A 14326-nucleotide genomic window follows, 5' to 3' on the forward strand; every position below is an offset into this window, starting at 1 on the left:
CTTTCCAGCTCTCCCATTAATGAACTGCTCAGCTCAAGGGGTGCTTTGGTAGAAAGGCTATGGTGTGTGTGAGTGGAGGGGTGCAGGTATGCAAGGTAGGGCTGTGTAAAAATGCCCACTCTCAAACGGTGAGTCTAGGTCACTTCTAGAAGCAAGGAATTTGAAAGAAGTTTGACCATCTCCATTGGCGCCAATAAGAGTATATGTGCGTGTGGCATACATTTGAATATGCATGTATTTGCCTGTGGGGTGTGTGTGTGTGTGTGTGTGTGTGTGTGTGTGGTGTGTATCTGTGGGTACAACATAGAGGCTGAGAACATGACCCTGGAGGCTACCCACCTACCACCTTCAATTTCCAGTCCTGCCCCTTATAGTCGAGTGACACTGGTCACTTTTCTTATTCTCTCTGGGCAGTAGTTTCTTCCTTTGTAAAACAGGAATAGCAATGCCTTCCTCATAGGGTTTCCATAAAGATTAACTGGTTAGTACAGGTGAGATGTTTAAAACAACATCTGTTGTACAGTAAGATTTCAATAAAGGCTATTTATTGTTATTGCTGTTATTGTCATTATTATGATGTGGCGTGTCACTACTCATCACATGACTGTTCGCGCTATCTCAGGATCGGCTACATAATTTGCAGTAGCCAGTGCAAAGGAAAATGCAGGGCCCTTTGTTTAAAGTTATTAAGAATTGCAAGGTTGTGGTAGCAGTGCATTGTACCGAGTGTGGGACCCTTTGTGGCTGCACAGGTCCCAGGGTCACGATGCTGTCCCTGCTCTACCTCATGATCTTGGATGAAAGGAGAACAGAGAGGGAACCCCTGCCCCGTGCAGGGGACGGCCTGTACCACTCTGCTGACATCACTCAAAATGTTGAATCATCTTTTAGAGCTGTTCATTTTTTTCCCCTCACTTTCCTTCTAGATTGAAACAATGGAAGAACTTTACAAGGCAAACACAATCTTTGCCCTCAGTTTCTTCAGCCGTCTGGCAAATACAAGTGCCACCACCCAGAATCTCTTCTTCTCTCCATGGAGCATCTCCTCCGCCATGGCCATGATCTACCTGGGTGCCAGGGGCAACACTGCACACCAGATGGCCAAAGTAAGTTTCTGTTAAAGTTCCAAATTAGAACAGAATGATTCCTGAACTGAATTGCAGAATTGCTCTAATTACATGCCTGAGACATCTTGACTCTAACAAGGTCAGCAATCATCACAAGCCATTACGACACAAGTTCCTTAGATTCAAAGCTATAAAATAGCCAAACCACAAACACCCTCAGTGGTAGATACAGCAGAAAGCGTACCAGAATTTCTTATCCTGCAAGGTTAGAAAGGGTTAATAGTGACAACGTCTTATATTTGATAGTATAATGCTTATATTTTTCAAAGTATTTGCATGCTTTATCTCTATTGGTTTTAAGACAAGTGGCATTTAACATAGTGGGGAGAGTGGCGGTGGGAATGAAGCACCTTTCCCAGGGCTTCTTCTGGTTTCCGCCATCCTAGCTCAGGTTCCTTCCATTCATGTAAAGAATTCCTTCCAGTGGTTTTAAGAGAGTGTCACCAAGGGAAAAAATATCCCAGACCCGTGATCTCTGCACTCTGGGAGATGCACAAAGAGCAGCGTGACTTCAGAGGACCTCAGCCAATATTCTCAACCCCAAGAGTTCATGTCAACAAAGTGGGGCTGACATGCTGGCCAGTCCTCAAAGTCAAGGTGGACAGGGGGTGGGACAGCATTGTGAGGTATTTCTGTTAAGGCCACTGGCTTCCTTCCTTGGTGAAGGAAGCTGACACCAGCTCAGTCAGGGGACCCTTTCACTAAGTCTGGGGCCATGGAAATATGTTGAACTACTTCAACTGTACACGGCAATGGTCCCATGGGATGAATTCAGCACCATTAAAATTCACATGATCCTGTATTTCCTGGGTCAGTGACCAAAGTAATATATAATTAAAATTCTTTCCTATTCCCATATGTACAAACATTAAAATTGAATGCTTTAAGTACAGGCTCTGGTCGCTCACAAGCACGGATTCTGCTTTCAGTCACACCAAAATGCTGCTGGCTACTTCTGAGTTTCCCAGGAGAACTGCACCTGGGTGTGTGTATATAGATAGATGGATATCTCCTTCCAGGTACACGGTGACCCATTTAAGATGGGCCTTGTTTGGAGTGGCTCACAGAGAGTGTTGGCCTATCTCACTGCAGCAGGAAAAGGGATGGGGGTGTCACTCCCTGAGTCTGTGGCAGTTTAAACATCAAGACTTACAACAAAACCCAGTTGCTCACATCTGAGAGCAGAAACATTTTGCAAAACTCCTTCCCTCTATTTTCTTTGCCTTGAAAAAAATAAGTGCAGTGAACTCTATTGAAAACTTTAGAAAACATCAGGGTCTTCGTTTTTTAGATGTAAAGGCATCAGAAGCAATATTTCTTTGAGGACAAATGCCAAATGAAGTGCTCTAGGTATGTAAAGTAAAAAACTTGATTTTGATACGAAAGGAAAATTAACTTATTGGTCACTTGGCACAACACAGCTTTTCTGTGTCTGGCAAGTGCTTTCAGCACATGGGACAAGGGGTTTATATAGTTTTCTTGTAACTGTGCTGCATGGGCAGATTTTAAAATTCAAAGGCAAATTTGGTTAATTCCCTACTAAAAAAAGAGGAGAAGCTCTTTGGTTGGAGGAGGAAGCATGGATTTTGGGGATGGACCTGCCTGTGTTTGGGTGGTGACTTTGCCATTTACCAGGTGTGTGAGGGAAGGTATTTCAACCCTCTGAGCCTCAATTTTCTTATTTTTAAAAGGAGAATGAAAATGCATAACCGGCAAGATGGGTGTGAAGATTAGAGAGAATAGGAGAAGCATGTGGTAGAACTAAAAATTATCAGAGCTGACACTCATAGTGCCCTAGCCAGGCACCTTTCTAAGAACGTTTTATAGTTTACCCACAGAATACAAAATCCTGTGAGGTAGGCGCTCTGATTACCATAGTCCTTTCATAGAAATGAGAAATTTAGGGCAAGAGGAGGCCACACAGTTGGGAATTGATATAGCTGGTAAAGGTGACATAGTTGTAATGGAATAAAGGAATACGTAGACGGGATAAACTCTTACAGAGCGTAGGCGATGTGAGGTCAGCAGGAGTATTTTTATCAGCTCTTCTCTTTAGGGCAAGGCCACGGACCCGCCCAGACCAAGCTGCCTCTCTGGGCAGGGTGCACCCCTCAGCATGGCCCCGGGTCACCTCACATCACCCCCTCCTGCAGGGGCTCTTGCAGTGACTCAGGAGGCCTTTAGTGCTAGCCCCGAGACCCCATCAATTTCCTTAAAAGGGAGGACAACCGGAGAAGCTGTTACATGAAATATTCTTCCCTTACGTGGCGGCAGAGTCAGACCACTTCTTTTCAAAGAGTATTAGGTAAGACTTATAATGTGTGATCTGAAGAGCAGAGAGAGACCCCACAAATCCTAACACCTCTCTTTCCAGCCTAGAAATTCACCACCTGCTGGACAAGCCTGCCTTTCCTTCCTTAGCAGAACGTCTACCGTCGATCCATTTACCAATAAGCTCCTCCTCACCTGGGACCCCATGGGGATGAGACCCAAAGGATGTTGGAGGTGGGAGTGGGTGGGTAGCAGGGCCAGGCTCGGGGGTGCTGAGACTGGCTGAGCCAGGCTGGCAAGGCTGCAGCTGGGGGGAGGGGACTTGAGGCCCCTCCCGGGGCCAGTGTGCACCTGCCACCTTCACTGTTACCTGGATCTGCCACTTACAACATAAAGAGATCCATATTGTCATCTGACCTCTGCCGTTTGCCCCCCACATGGACAGATGTGTGGGATTTCTTTATGTGTAAATAAGGTATGTGCAAATATTTTAGGTGATCCCTGTTAATACTGAGTGACCTGCTTTTATGTTTAAGCTAGCTGTGGCTCGTAGTTTTTGACAGCTTAGAAGTGTGTAATATATAAGGCCACTGAATAGAGAGATACAAGGTTGGGAGTTAACCTTATTGCTTCCTTCAAAATACTGGCATGTTTTCAAGGCAACTTATGGGTTGGGTTATAATTTAGATAATTTAGAGGTTATAAATCATCTCATCATAACAATTTGCTGTCAAAATGGCCAGCATATGAATTAGTATAAAACAGTTCATGCTGAGTCCTGTGAAGGAAATTTCTGCTGACTGACACATGTTACATATGAAGAGCATCTATGCTTGTTGCCATACACAAAGGCAGGAAACGAGACGTAGGACCACTAAGAGGTACTTGATAGCCATTGGTTTAAAAGTTAAGGAATGTAGCAGAAAAATGTACCCAATTCTCTGGAATTCCAATTGTAGGTGCTTCAGTTTAACAAAGTTGGAGACCGCAAAGTCACCCCAGACACCCAAGAGATCTTCACCAGTTGTGAATTCACACAGAAGATCCAGAAGGGCATTTATCCTGATGCTATTTTGCAGGTATCTGATTCATCCATTTCTATTTCTTTTGTATTTTATTTCCAGAATATTCTTGTCTTAAAATCACAATATTAGACAGGGAAGGAGCCTAGTACAACTTCCCTCATTCATAGAAAGAAAACTAAGGCTCACAGTTCTTGAGTAAATATCCTATTCTGATCAGTAAGAGCAGAGCCAGGGTAGAATCCAGACTTCACGACTTCCAGGCCAAGACTATTTCTAAATTCTATCACCCAACTCTGCCATTAGTTGCGTATGTATAATTTATTCTAATGCCATTGTAGAGACTCCTAGAATACACATGCATAGATGCAGATTTCCAGAGTAAGGGGTGACAAGTAATAGAGGAATGGAGAAGGTCAGCCTTGGTGACTTCATGAAAGGTCACTGACCCTCGAATATCCTTTATGTCCTCCCCTTCTATCTCCTATGATCTATCTATCTATCATCTATCTAATCTCTTCAGCTAATCTATCTCACGTAGTCATTTCTTTTCCCAATACTCCATTTCCTTAAACACCAGCTATCCAGCTACATTGTAGGAGCTGGGCGTAGATGCGCTCCTATTGGTAAACAACTTCCACAGTCACACTCCTAAGTTAGGCTATGGGGAGATGCCCCACGTAGCTTTCTTCCTGGGAATGCTGATGCTCTGCCTGTCAGCCAGGGAATTGTGGACTTAGGAGGGGAAGAGGGCCCCTTCAATAGGGAGATTCTGCCAGGTCTGAATGGACAGCTGGCGGTCCATCTGCAGAGCTCTGACCTCTGCTTCACCCAGGCGCTGCTGTGACTAAGCCCTGTGTGTGTCATCGTGCTTACAAACTTCAGGTTGGGGACTGGAATGTCCCTCAATTTCCTGCTTTCTAAAACCCAGATTCGCCACTTCACAGACTACCCCTTAATTATAAAACGGTACTTACAGAGGTTATAAGAACCTTTTAAAGAACATTTCTAAGGCGACATTTTAATATAACAAAAATTGCTTACAGACTTTGTAGTTTAGGAAACTGTAAAAGGAGCCTGACTTTCTTCTAGGATCTTGGTTACTTCACGGTTAAATCCAATCCATAGGCACAGTAAAATCTGAAACAAATAAAAAAATTATCTGATTATCCATATCAAGAGTATTTCCTCAGAGATTCCTCTAAAGTGCCAGAAAAAAGTATACTTTAATACAGCATTTTATTGATGTATTGGAAAAAATACCATTGCTTAAGAAATATCTTGTTTAGGAGTCTTGAGTTATATAAAGAGAATCTCTCCTTTCTGTTTAAGGCACAAGCTGCAGACACAGTCCATTCATCCTTCCGTTCTCTCAGCTCCGCCCTCAACACGTCCACAGGGGAGTATTTATTGGAAAGTGCCAATAAGCTGTTTGGAGAGAAGTCTGCAAGATTCAAGGAAGTAAGTGAAACCTGCGATTTAAATGTCAGGGCCCCAAACTTACAAGGAGGTCAGTTTTAAAGCTGTTCTCTCTGATTCATGCTGAGAGAGTCAGAATCCCACATGGGTTCCCTTAGACTCCCTAAGGCCATTGGACACTATCCAACGCAGCTATCCCTACGCTCCCTCTGTGGGGGCTTTCTCTCCCTGCTGCAAAATTCCCACCTGTGAGCCCTAAGTCAGGAAGAGCACAGCTGATTTCCAGAGCCTCTATCCCCACACCCAACTTCTCCCCTTGTACCCAGTGGTCATAATGCAAAGCGTGCAGGAGAGCAAATAGAATTGGGACTGGAGTTGGGGGTGGAGGTCAAGAGAACACATATAATCAGCCTCCCTAGCCAACCTCCACCCCTACACCTACCTCAGGCTCCCCAGTCTTGACAGGAAGCCTGTAATTTATAATTACACCAAGGCTTGTTCAGTATGTATTCTATGTAAACTTTGTCTTTTTTTTTTTTTTTTTGCTTTAAAGAGATACATGCAGCTCTCCAAGAAATATTACTCTACAGAACCCCAGGCAGTTGACTTCCTAGAATGTGCAGAAGATGCCAGAAAAAAGATTAATTCCTGGGTCAAGACTCAAACCAAAGGTAAAACCAAGGAAATAGTCTCTGCTCTTCTTTCCACTTAGAAAGCTCTTATGTATTTTTTAAAAAACCATCCTTGAACTTAGCCCTTACTCCCCACCTTAGTTATTTTGGTTCATGTAACCTGATTCTTGTTGAGCCACGTGGTGTTTTAAGTGAGAAAAAAATAACTGAGGTCTACTAATAGAAGACATATATTCAGTACTTAAATAATCTGATTTTGGATATTACCTTAGAATAGAATATAAGAGGAAATATCAGTATTGAAATAGTTGTGACTCTGTGTCTACAGTGGACAAAAACAAAGAAAAAAGGCGTGACCTTCAACTGAGTAATTGGTGTGAGAATACTAGCAATGGAAAAAAGAGGGATCATAAAATTTTTACTCTTTCTTCTGTTTCACCATTCAGAGTCAGTATGTTGTCAAGTTCTTTTGGTCCCTGCTTCATCTCTCCTGGATTGTCTAAGCTACTCCTACCTCTGTAACGCATGGCCTTAATTCTTTGTTTTGTTTTTTTTAAATTTTTTTAATTAAAAAAAATTTTTTTAACATCTTCATTGGAGTATAATTGCTTTACAATGGTGTGTTAGTTTCTGCTTTATAACAAAGTGAATCAGTTATACATATACATATGTTTCCATATCTCTTCCCTCTTGCGTCTCCCTCCCTCCCATCCTCCCTATTCCGCCCCTCTAGGTGGTCACAAAGTACCAAGCTGATCTCCCTGTGTTATGCGGCTGCTTCCCACTAGCTAGCCATTTTACATTTGGTAGTGTATATATGTCCATGTCACTCTCTCACTTTCTCACAGCTTACCCTTCCCGCTCCCCATATCATCAAGTCCATTCTCTAGTAGGTCTGTGTCTTTATTCCCATCTTGCCCCTAGGTTCTTTATGACCTTTTTTTTTTTTTTCCCTTAGATTCCCATCCAAAATCCCACTACCTGTTAGTAGTGAAGCTGGGGTTCCCTCTTCTTCTGAGCCTTAGTCTAATTCTGGAATTCTTCAATTGGATGTTTAAAGTGTTTGCTAACTTAATGCAAAAAACGGATTTTCATTTACCTCCTGTGTTTAAAACATTGTTTCAAGCCATAGTGTGGTGTCTTGGTTTCTTAATTACCACAGTGGAAAAAAACACATGAACTAAGTTCTATAGAATTTTAAAAAATTGTTTTGTTTCTCTGAAAATAGTTGATCTACTTTAGTTCTTCATTTCTCGATTTTTAAATGACTGCTCTAAAATATTGACACACCACTGACAAAAATGAAGCAGAGAAAGTGAGGATTAACAGAAGTGAAAGTAAAAAGGGATTGCAAAATTAAAGAGACGCATGAAAGTCTTGCTTTTTTGAGAACAGCAAGAATTTCTCTTCTCTTTAAGCATTTGTGTTGAATGGCTGTAAATCAATCAGTGGGATTGCCAAAATGCCAAGTAGTCATTTGGGCTGATTGTTTCAGAAAATTTTATAATAATTTGAGACAATTTCTCTTGTATTTGTTAGGATCAAATACTAGTTTTTCCATATGCATTACAGAGTTAAATAAAGTCCTAGTAGATTTCTGTGGTAACCAAGAATTTTAATTCCCTGAGGGATATATTGACTAGAAATACTGAATGACTATACTGAAGCTGGTCAGACTACAGTGACCTTTTTGTTCGAGTCCTATATCTGTCAGTAGGAATGGAAGATGCTGGAATTCTGACCAGCTGACAAGCATTGTGACCTTGGGAAGGTTGCTAATCTCTCTTACTATGGTGTTCATCTGTGTAAAATGACAATAATAATACCTACTAGAGTAGTTGTGAGGATTAAATAAAATAATGTATTTAGTGGTTGAAATATTGCAGAGCAGGTATTCACTATAAATGGCCTGTTTCTTAAACCAACTATAAAAAAAAATCGCGCTCAGATGTTATCATTTCTGAGCACCTTCTCTGGCTCCTCACTTGTTTACTCCCTTCTCTGTGTTGTCATAGTTCTCTGCATTATTTAGCTCTCTTATAGAACTTATCACACATTGTTTCCTGACTGATTTAGAATCTCTCTTCCAATATTCTCAGTCCCACCAGGGCAAGCCTTCCTTTCTCACTTCATGATTCTGTGCTATTCCTGGTGTAGGTCTAGCACAACTTCCAAAAAACTGTTTTTGGGTCAATCAATGGGTCAGATGGATAGACTGTCTAGACCAGATCTTGAAGGAGCCCTAGTGACATATGTACTGTGGAAAGGCACTATTATGTTCCTTAAGTGACTCTTTTTCACTCCCATCCGAATTAACTAACTTCATACAACTACAAAACTTTGAGAAACAGTATAAAAGGAACTTAAAAATTTTTTCCAAGTCTGATAGTAATTCTAAACCTTAATTGCAGTACTTCTGCATTTTCTCTTGGATTTTGCAAACCTCAGAAATTTGGTCTCAGTTTTACTTATGATTTAGGTAAATTGAGAGAAAAACTTAAGCTTGAAGATCAACATCTCTGCAGAGTTTGATAAATGTGGATGCTGAGTTTGACGGTGACTCAAAAGTTTCAAGAAATCAGGATAACTTCACAGTTCTTAATCATGAAACCTAAACATATATCGTATTTTCTGTAGGCAAAATCCCAAACTTGTTACCTGAAGGTTCTATAGATGCAGAGACCAAGATGGTCCTGGTGAATGCTGTCTACTTCAAAGGAAATTGGAAAACTCCATTTCAGAAGAAATTAAACGGGCTTTATCCTTTCCGTGTGAACTTGGTACGAGACAATGAGACAGATTTTCTTAACATATATTTTAGGGCCTTTGACAAAATAGAGAAAGAAAAGTTAGGGACCACTCACTGATACTTGTACGTAATTTGCTAGTTATAAGTTACTCACGTTGGATAGTTGATTGACTCTATTCCATTTTTTGATCTGTCAAACTAGATTAATAATAATATCCAACTCAAAATATTGTTGTGAGGATTCAACGAGATTTTGCAGTGTTCTTGGCCCCTAGTAGGTACTCAACGAATGTTTCAGTATTATTATAATTATAATTGTCCATCTTATTACTAATGGGTATAATCTTGAAAAAGCTAAATAGATCAGAGCCACTGTCAGGGTATACAAATAATTTATTTTGTTGATTTTTAGAAACATAGTTCTTCAGCACGAAAGCAGAACCCATTCTTTTATGTCTGATTGTAAATCTTTTGACCTCTTAGTATCTACTTTCATATTTTACTTTTTAATAATTTTAGACTCAGCGCAAAGCAGTACAGATGATGTTCTTGCGCGCACAGCTGAACATCGGGTACATAGAAGACCTGAAGGTCCAGATTCTAGAGCTGCCCTACGCTGGATATGTCAGTATGTTCCTGTTGCTTCCAGATGCAATCGCTGAATGCTCTACTGGCTTGGAGTTGGTAAGGCATTCCAACTTCCATCGTTTTAAACTTCTGGGGCTAAACTTACCTTGGCATATGTCTACAACTTGGGAAATGGTGTGCAGTTTCTCACGGAAATATGTGAATTGGTTGAGAGGAACAGTGCCAGGTCTCACACTTTCATTCAAAGGCTTAAACTTATGTCCTACATACTACTTTCTTGCAAAATTTTTACCAAACTAGTAAATTTTAATATCACCCACGCTATAGTGAAGTTCAAGTCACTGATTGTCAACATTATAAGTTGTTTTCCTTCTCTGCTAAGCCCTCATTGGTTTTGCTTTTGGATTTGTAGCTGGAAAGTGAAATAACTTATGACAAACTCAACAAGTGGCTCAGTGAAGACACCATGGCTGAGGATGATGTGGAGGTGTATGTCCCCCGATTCAAATTAGAAGAGCATTACGAACTCAAGTCCATTCTCAGGACCATGGGCATGGATGATGCCTTCAGCCAGGGCCAAGCCAATTTCTTAGGCATGTCTGAAAAGAATGACCTGTTTCTCTCTGAAGTGTTCCATCAAGCCTCTGTGGACGTGAACGAGGAGGGCACTGAAGCAGCTGCTGGCACTGGGGCCATTATGTCAGGGAGAACTGGCCACGGAGGCCCACAGTTTGTGGCAGACCATCCTTTCCTCTTCTTTGTCATGCACAAGATTACCAACAGCATCCTCTTTTTTGGCAGATTTGCCTCACCCTAAATTGAAAGGTTCCGTTTCTGCACAGGATGTTGTAATGTGAGGTATAAGCCTCAGAATTGCTCTAAGGGCCAAAACTTTAGCAACCTCCTGTACATATTTCTGTTTTTCTGAACAACTTCTATTACACACTGAATATAAATACAGAAGTAGCTTGACATCTGTCAATCAGAACATTACCACCTTATTAATCATTTGGTCTCCTAAAATGGGATGATATCTCATTTAGTTCTACCTTACTCTTAGTTTATTTTACAGCATTACCTTTTACTGTATTATTTATTATTTTATATAATGGCCTTTTATTATTGTTCACTGTCTAGTGTAGCTGATACAGTTACAGAAGCAGGTCATCACTTATTTTTCTTTCTAAGGAAATGCACTTATTTGTTCTTATAATGAAGGACGAGTAGGTGTCCTTCCATACACTTCTGTAATAAAAACCTAGAAGAAAGCATTGAACAACAGAAAAATATAAGTTATGTGCATTTCTAGCATTATGTATCACATAGATGTGTCTGTAACTTATGGAAGGTTGTGAATATATTAAAAATAGACATGTTTCCACACAACCATTTGTTTGTTGTCATTCTGTTAGGTCTTTAGGTCATAAGACCTGTTTATCTTGATTCTCAGGAATCAGGTATCATGGCTCATTTGTGAGAACCAAGAAAAAATAAACAGAATAAAGGAGCCAAAGGAGAAGCTGCTGTATAGCACAGGGAGCTCAGCTCAGTGCTCTGTGATGACCTAGAGGGGTGGGATGGGGGGTGGCAGGGAGGGAGGCTCAAGAGAGAGGGGATATATGTATACATATAGATGATTCACTTTGTTCTACAGCAGAAACTAACACAACATTGTAAAGCAATTATACTCCAATAAAAAAAAAATGACAAAAAAAGGAGCCAAAGGAATAAGCGACCGTTTTGCAAGAAGCTCCAATGTTGGCAGGGGGGATGGAGTCGTGGGAAAAATGGATTAGAGCTGTCTTCTCACAGCAGCAAAAGGTATAGCAATTCAAAAGAATAGTTTGGGTTGGAGTCCTTTGGGGACACCTGTGTTCAAACCTCAAGGACATCAGGAATAAACACCAAGTCTAGTGGTCCAGACATAGAATCAAGGTCGTAATCATTGATTGAGGTGAGCGTTCAGAGGGGTAGAGATGAACTGGACTCAAGAGCAGAAGGGAAACATACAATGGGAAACATTACATAAGTGTGTTTTCCTCAAATAGCACTGAATGCTTTTGAGTGGATCAGAGAAGAACATAATTTAAGTCCTAAGAATGAAGGAAGACCTGAGGTTTAAGGGAGCTGAGCTGGCTGCAGATTCTGGCTGCAGAAGTGTGGCTGGATCCTGGAAATGTATTCCAGGCGTCACCGTCCCTATGATGAAAGCCAGGGATGGGTGACCTACTGGAGCATGGTGGCTAAAAGGTAAGGACATTAGCTTAACTGCATCCAAATCCCAGTCCTAACACTTATGAGTCATTTAACCACAAGCTGGGAAATGATGCTTCTTTATGCTTCAGTTTTCTTTCAGTGTAAGCTAGGGAAAACAATGCTTTTCTCATTAGGTTGCTGTGATGGTAAAATGAATTCATATAGAACAAGCAATTAAAAGAATGCTTAGCATGTACAGTACTTAATAAATACTAGTGATAACGATTATTTTCTTTGTCAGTAATAAAACTGTCTCACTGTCAGCTGGTCAAACATAGAGTCCCAGAAAATTATTCTCATAATTCTTTAAGGCTTGAGTTGTGGATTGTTTCCTCTAAATCAGACGTTCTTGAAAATTAGGGGTTCTTCCTTGCATTCTCCTACTTACTTTTAGATTCATATTTTAAATGTACTTTAATAATTCACTCAGCAATGCAATAAGTAGTAACTTTCTGAATTGTTGTGAGTCTTAAGATATTCATATTTCACCATGATTATTGAATTAGAGCACGAGTATAGAATTCTAGGTTCAAAGCATTCTTCAGCACTTTAAGGGCACAATTTTATCATCTTCCAGCACCAAAGTTGCGGATGGGAAAGTTGATGTCAAGATAATTCTTGCTTCTTGTAGTTTTAATTATTTTATTTTTGTTTTTGATGATGTTCTTGATATTTCATTGCATTAAGAGTATTTTTAAACTGTATTAAAAATTTATCTTGTTCATCAGGAGATGTTTTCCATCTGGAAACTTGTACCTTGGTTCATTTCTGGGAAACTCTCAGCCGTTGCTATGGCCTGAATGTTTGTTCCCCCAACACGTATGTTGAACACTTAATCCCCAATGTGATGGTCTTTGTAGGTGGGGCCTTGGGGAGGTAATTAGTATTAGAATTAGTCATGAGGGTAAGTCCCCGTGATGTAATTAGTGTTCTTACAGGGAAATGAAAAAACAAAAGCTCTCAACCAAGTGGAGACAAGTAGGCAACCATCTGTGAACCAGGAAGACGGCCCTCAGCAAGAACCCGATCACAGAACTGCAGCCCCCAGAACTGTGAAAAATGAATGTTTGTTGTTTAAGCCACTCAGTCAGTGGTGCTCTGTTATGTCAACCCAGACTGAACAAGAAAACCATTATCCACTCAACTCTCTCCGCCCTACTCTATTTACTCTCTTCTTCTGGATTCCTATTTGAATAATATTGATGTACCTAGAGTTCTTTTCTCGGTTCTAAAAGATTTTGAATACCTAATAAATTCATGCAATCTCAACATCAAATATCATGAAAAGACCAGAGCAAAAACTCTCCCTCCCACCCCCGTTGCCCATTCATATAGTTCCTACTCCCCCATCCCTGTTAGTAATATCTGTACATATTGCTAAATATTCATAAGGCAGGCCATAACTAACAACAACAAACAAACAAACAAGCAAAATTATGCTGATATTATTATATTGTTAACTTAGGATACCATTACTCCTTTCTCTTTCCCTGCCCCCTCCAAACAGGCAACAAAATAATGCAAAACCAAAATTTTATCAACATAACAATATATTAATATATAAAGATTTTAAACAAGAGGTAAGTGGAAAGGAATCTGAAGAAGGTTTGTGGGAAAACATGAATAAAACTTAGTCTGTGTCTTTAGAGAAGATGAAACAATTTCTTGGCTGGTTCCCCAGAATCTATATTGATGCATTAAGTGTAACATAAATAACTAGAGCTGTGCGGTGATGCAGCCCAAGTCGCTCTCTGGTGGACCACTGGCAGTCAAGATGGACAGCCCCTCTATCTAGAGCCGCCATATGATATTTCCAGCTAATAATAGTCTGCAAGCATCCTGTGGATAATAACATCTGTTCAGCACATGTCAGGCAGGCACCACGGAATCTGCAGCCACAAGTTGCATCCCCCAGTGAAATTCAAAGCAACATTCTGCTCTGGGTTCCACATCGACATTCAACTAGTAAACTCTGAGCCACTTTACCATGTGTGCCCCATGAAGAGAAAAACAGAAACTGCGTGAAGAAAAAACACACAAATACGTTATTAACAAAGATAATTCTCCTTTCCCTCAGTCCCTTCGGGACTGTGCTCCATTCCCGTCTCTCTCTCTTCACCCCCTTCACCATTCGTCCATGCCCTGCATCCTGTTATAGGCAGTTTTCCCTTTTTAATAAATAAGGAGGAACATTCACAGGGAGAAACGGAAGAGAAGCAGAAAGTGATGAAGCAACATTTGACCCAGTAAACATCGATGTGT

General features: G+C 40.6%; 1 protein-coding gene across 1 annotated transcript; it reads left to right on the forward strand.

Annotated features, from left to right (window-relative positions):
* Positions 1–935: 935 nt before the first annotated feature.
* Positions 936–10855, forward strand: SERPINB2 (serpin family B member 2). Its single transcript, XM_036823435.1, has 7 exons — positions 936–1106; positions 4358–4477; positions 5753–5881; positions 6393–6510; positions 9109–9251; positions 9740–9904; positions 10221–10855. The coding sequence occupies exons 1-7, from the start codon at positions 936–938 to the stop codon at positions 10623–10625; spliced, it is 1251 nt and encodes a 416-aa protein (XP_036679330.1). The 3' UTR covers positions 10626–10855.
* Positions 10856–14326: the final 3471 nt, after the last annotated feature.

Source organism: Balaenoptera musculus, chromosome 14 (genome assembly GCF_009873245.2).
Source record: "Balaenoptera musculus isolate JJ_BM4_2016_0621 chromosome 14, mBalMus1.pri.v3, whole genome shotgun sequence".
NCBI lineage: Eukaryota > Metazoa > Chordata > Mammalia > Artiodactyla > Balaenopteridae > Balaenoptera > Balaenoptera musculus.

Bases quoted from the DNA above. Each gene is read 5' to 3' on its own strand.
- SERPINB2 (XM_036823435.1), top strand. From the start codon at position 936: ATGGAAGAACTTTACAAGGCAAACACAATCTTTGCCCTCAGTTTCTTC. The intron at 6,511-9,108 runs GTAAAACCAAGG...TATTTTCTGTAG, and splicing joins GGTCAAGACTCAAACCAAAG to GCAAAATCCCAAACTTGTTA. The intron at 9,252-9,739 runs GTACGAGACAAT...TAATAATTTTAG, and splicing joins ATCCTTTCCGTGTGAACTTG to ACTCAGCGCAAAGCAGTACA.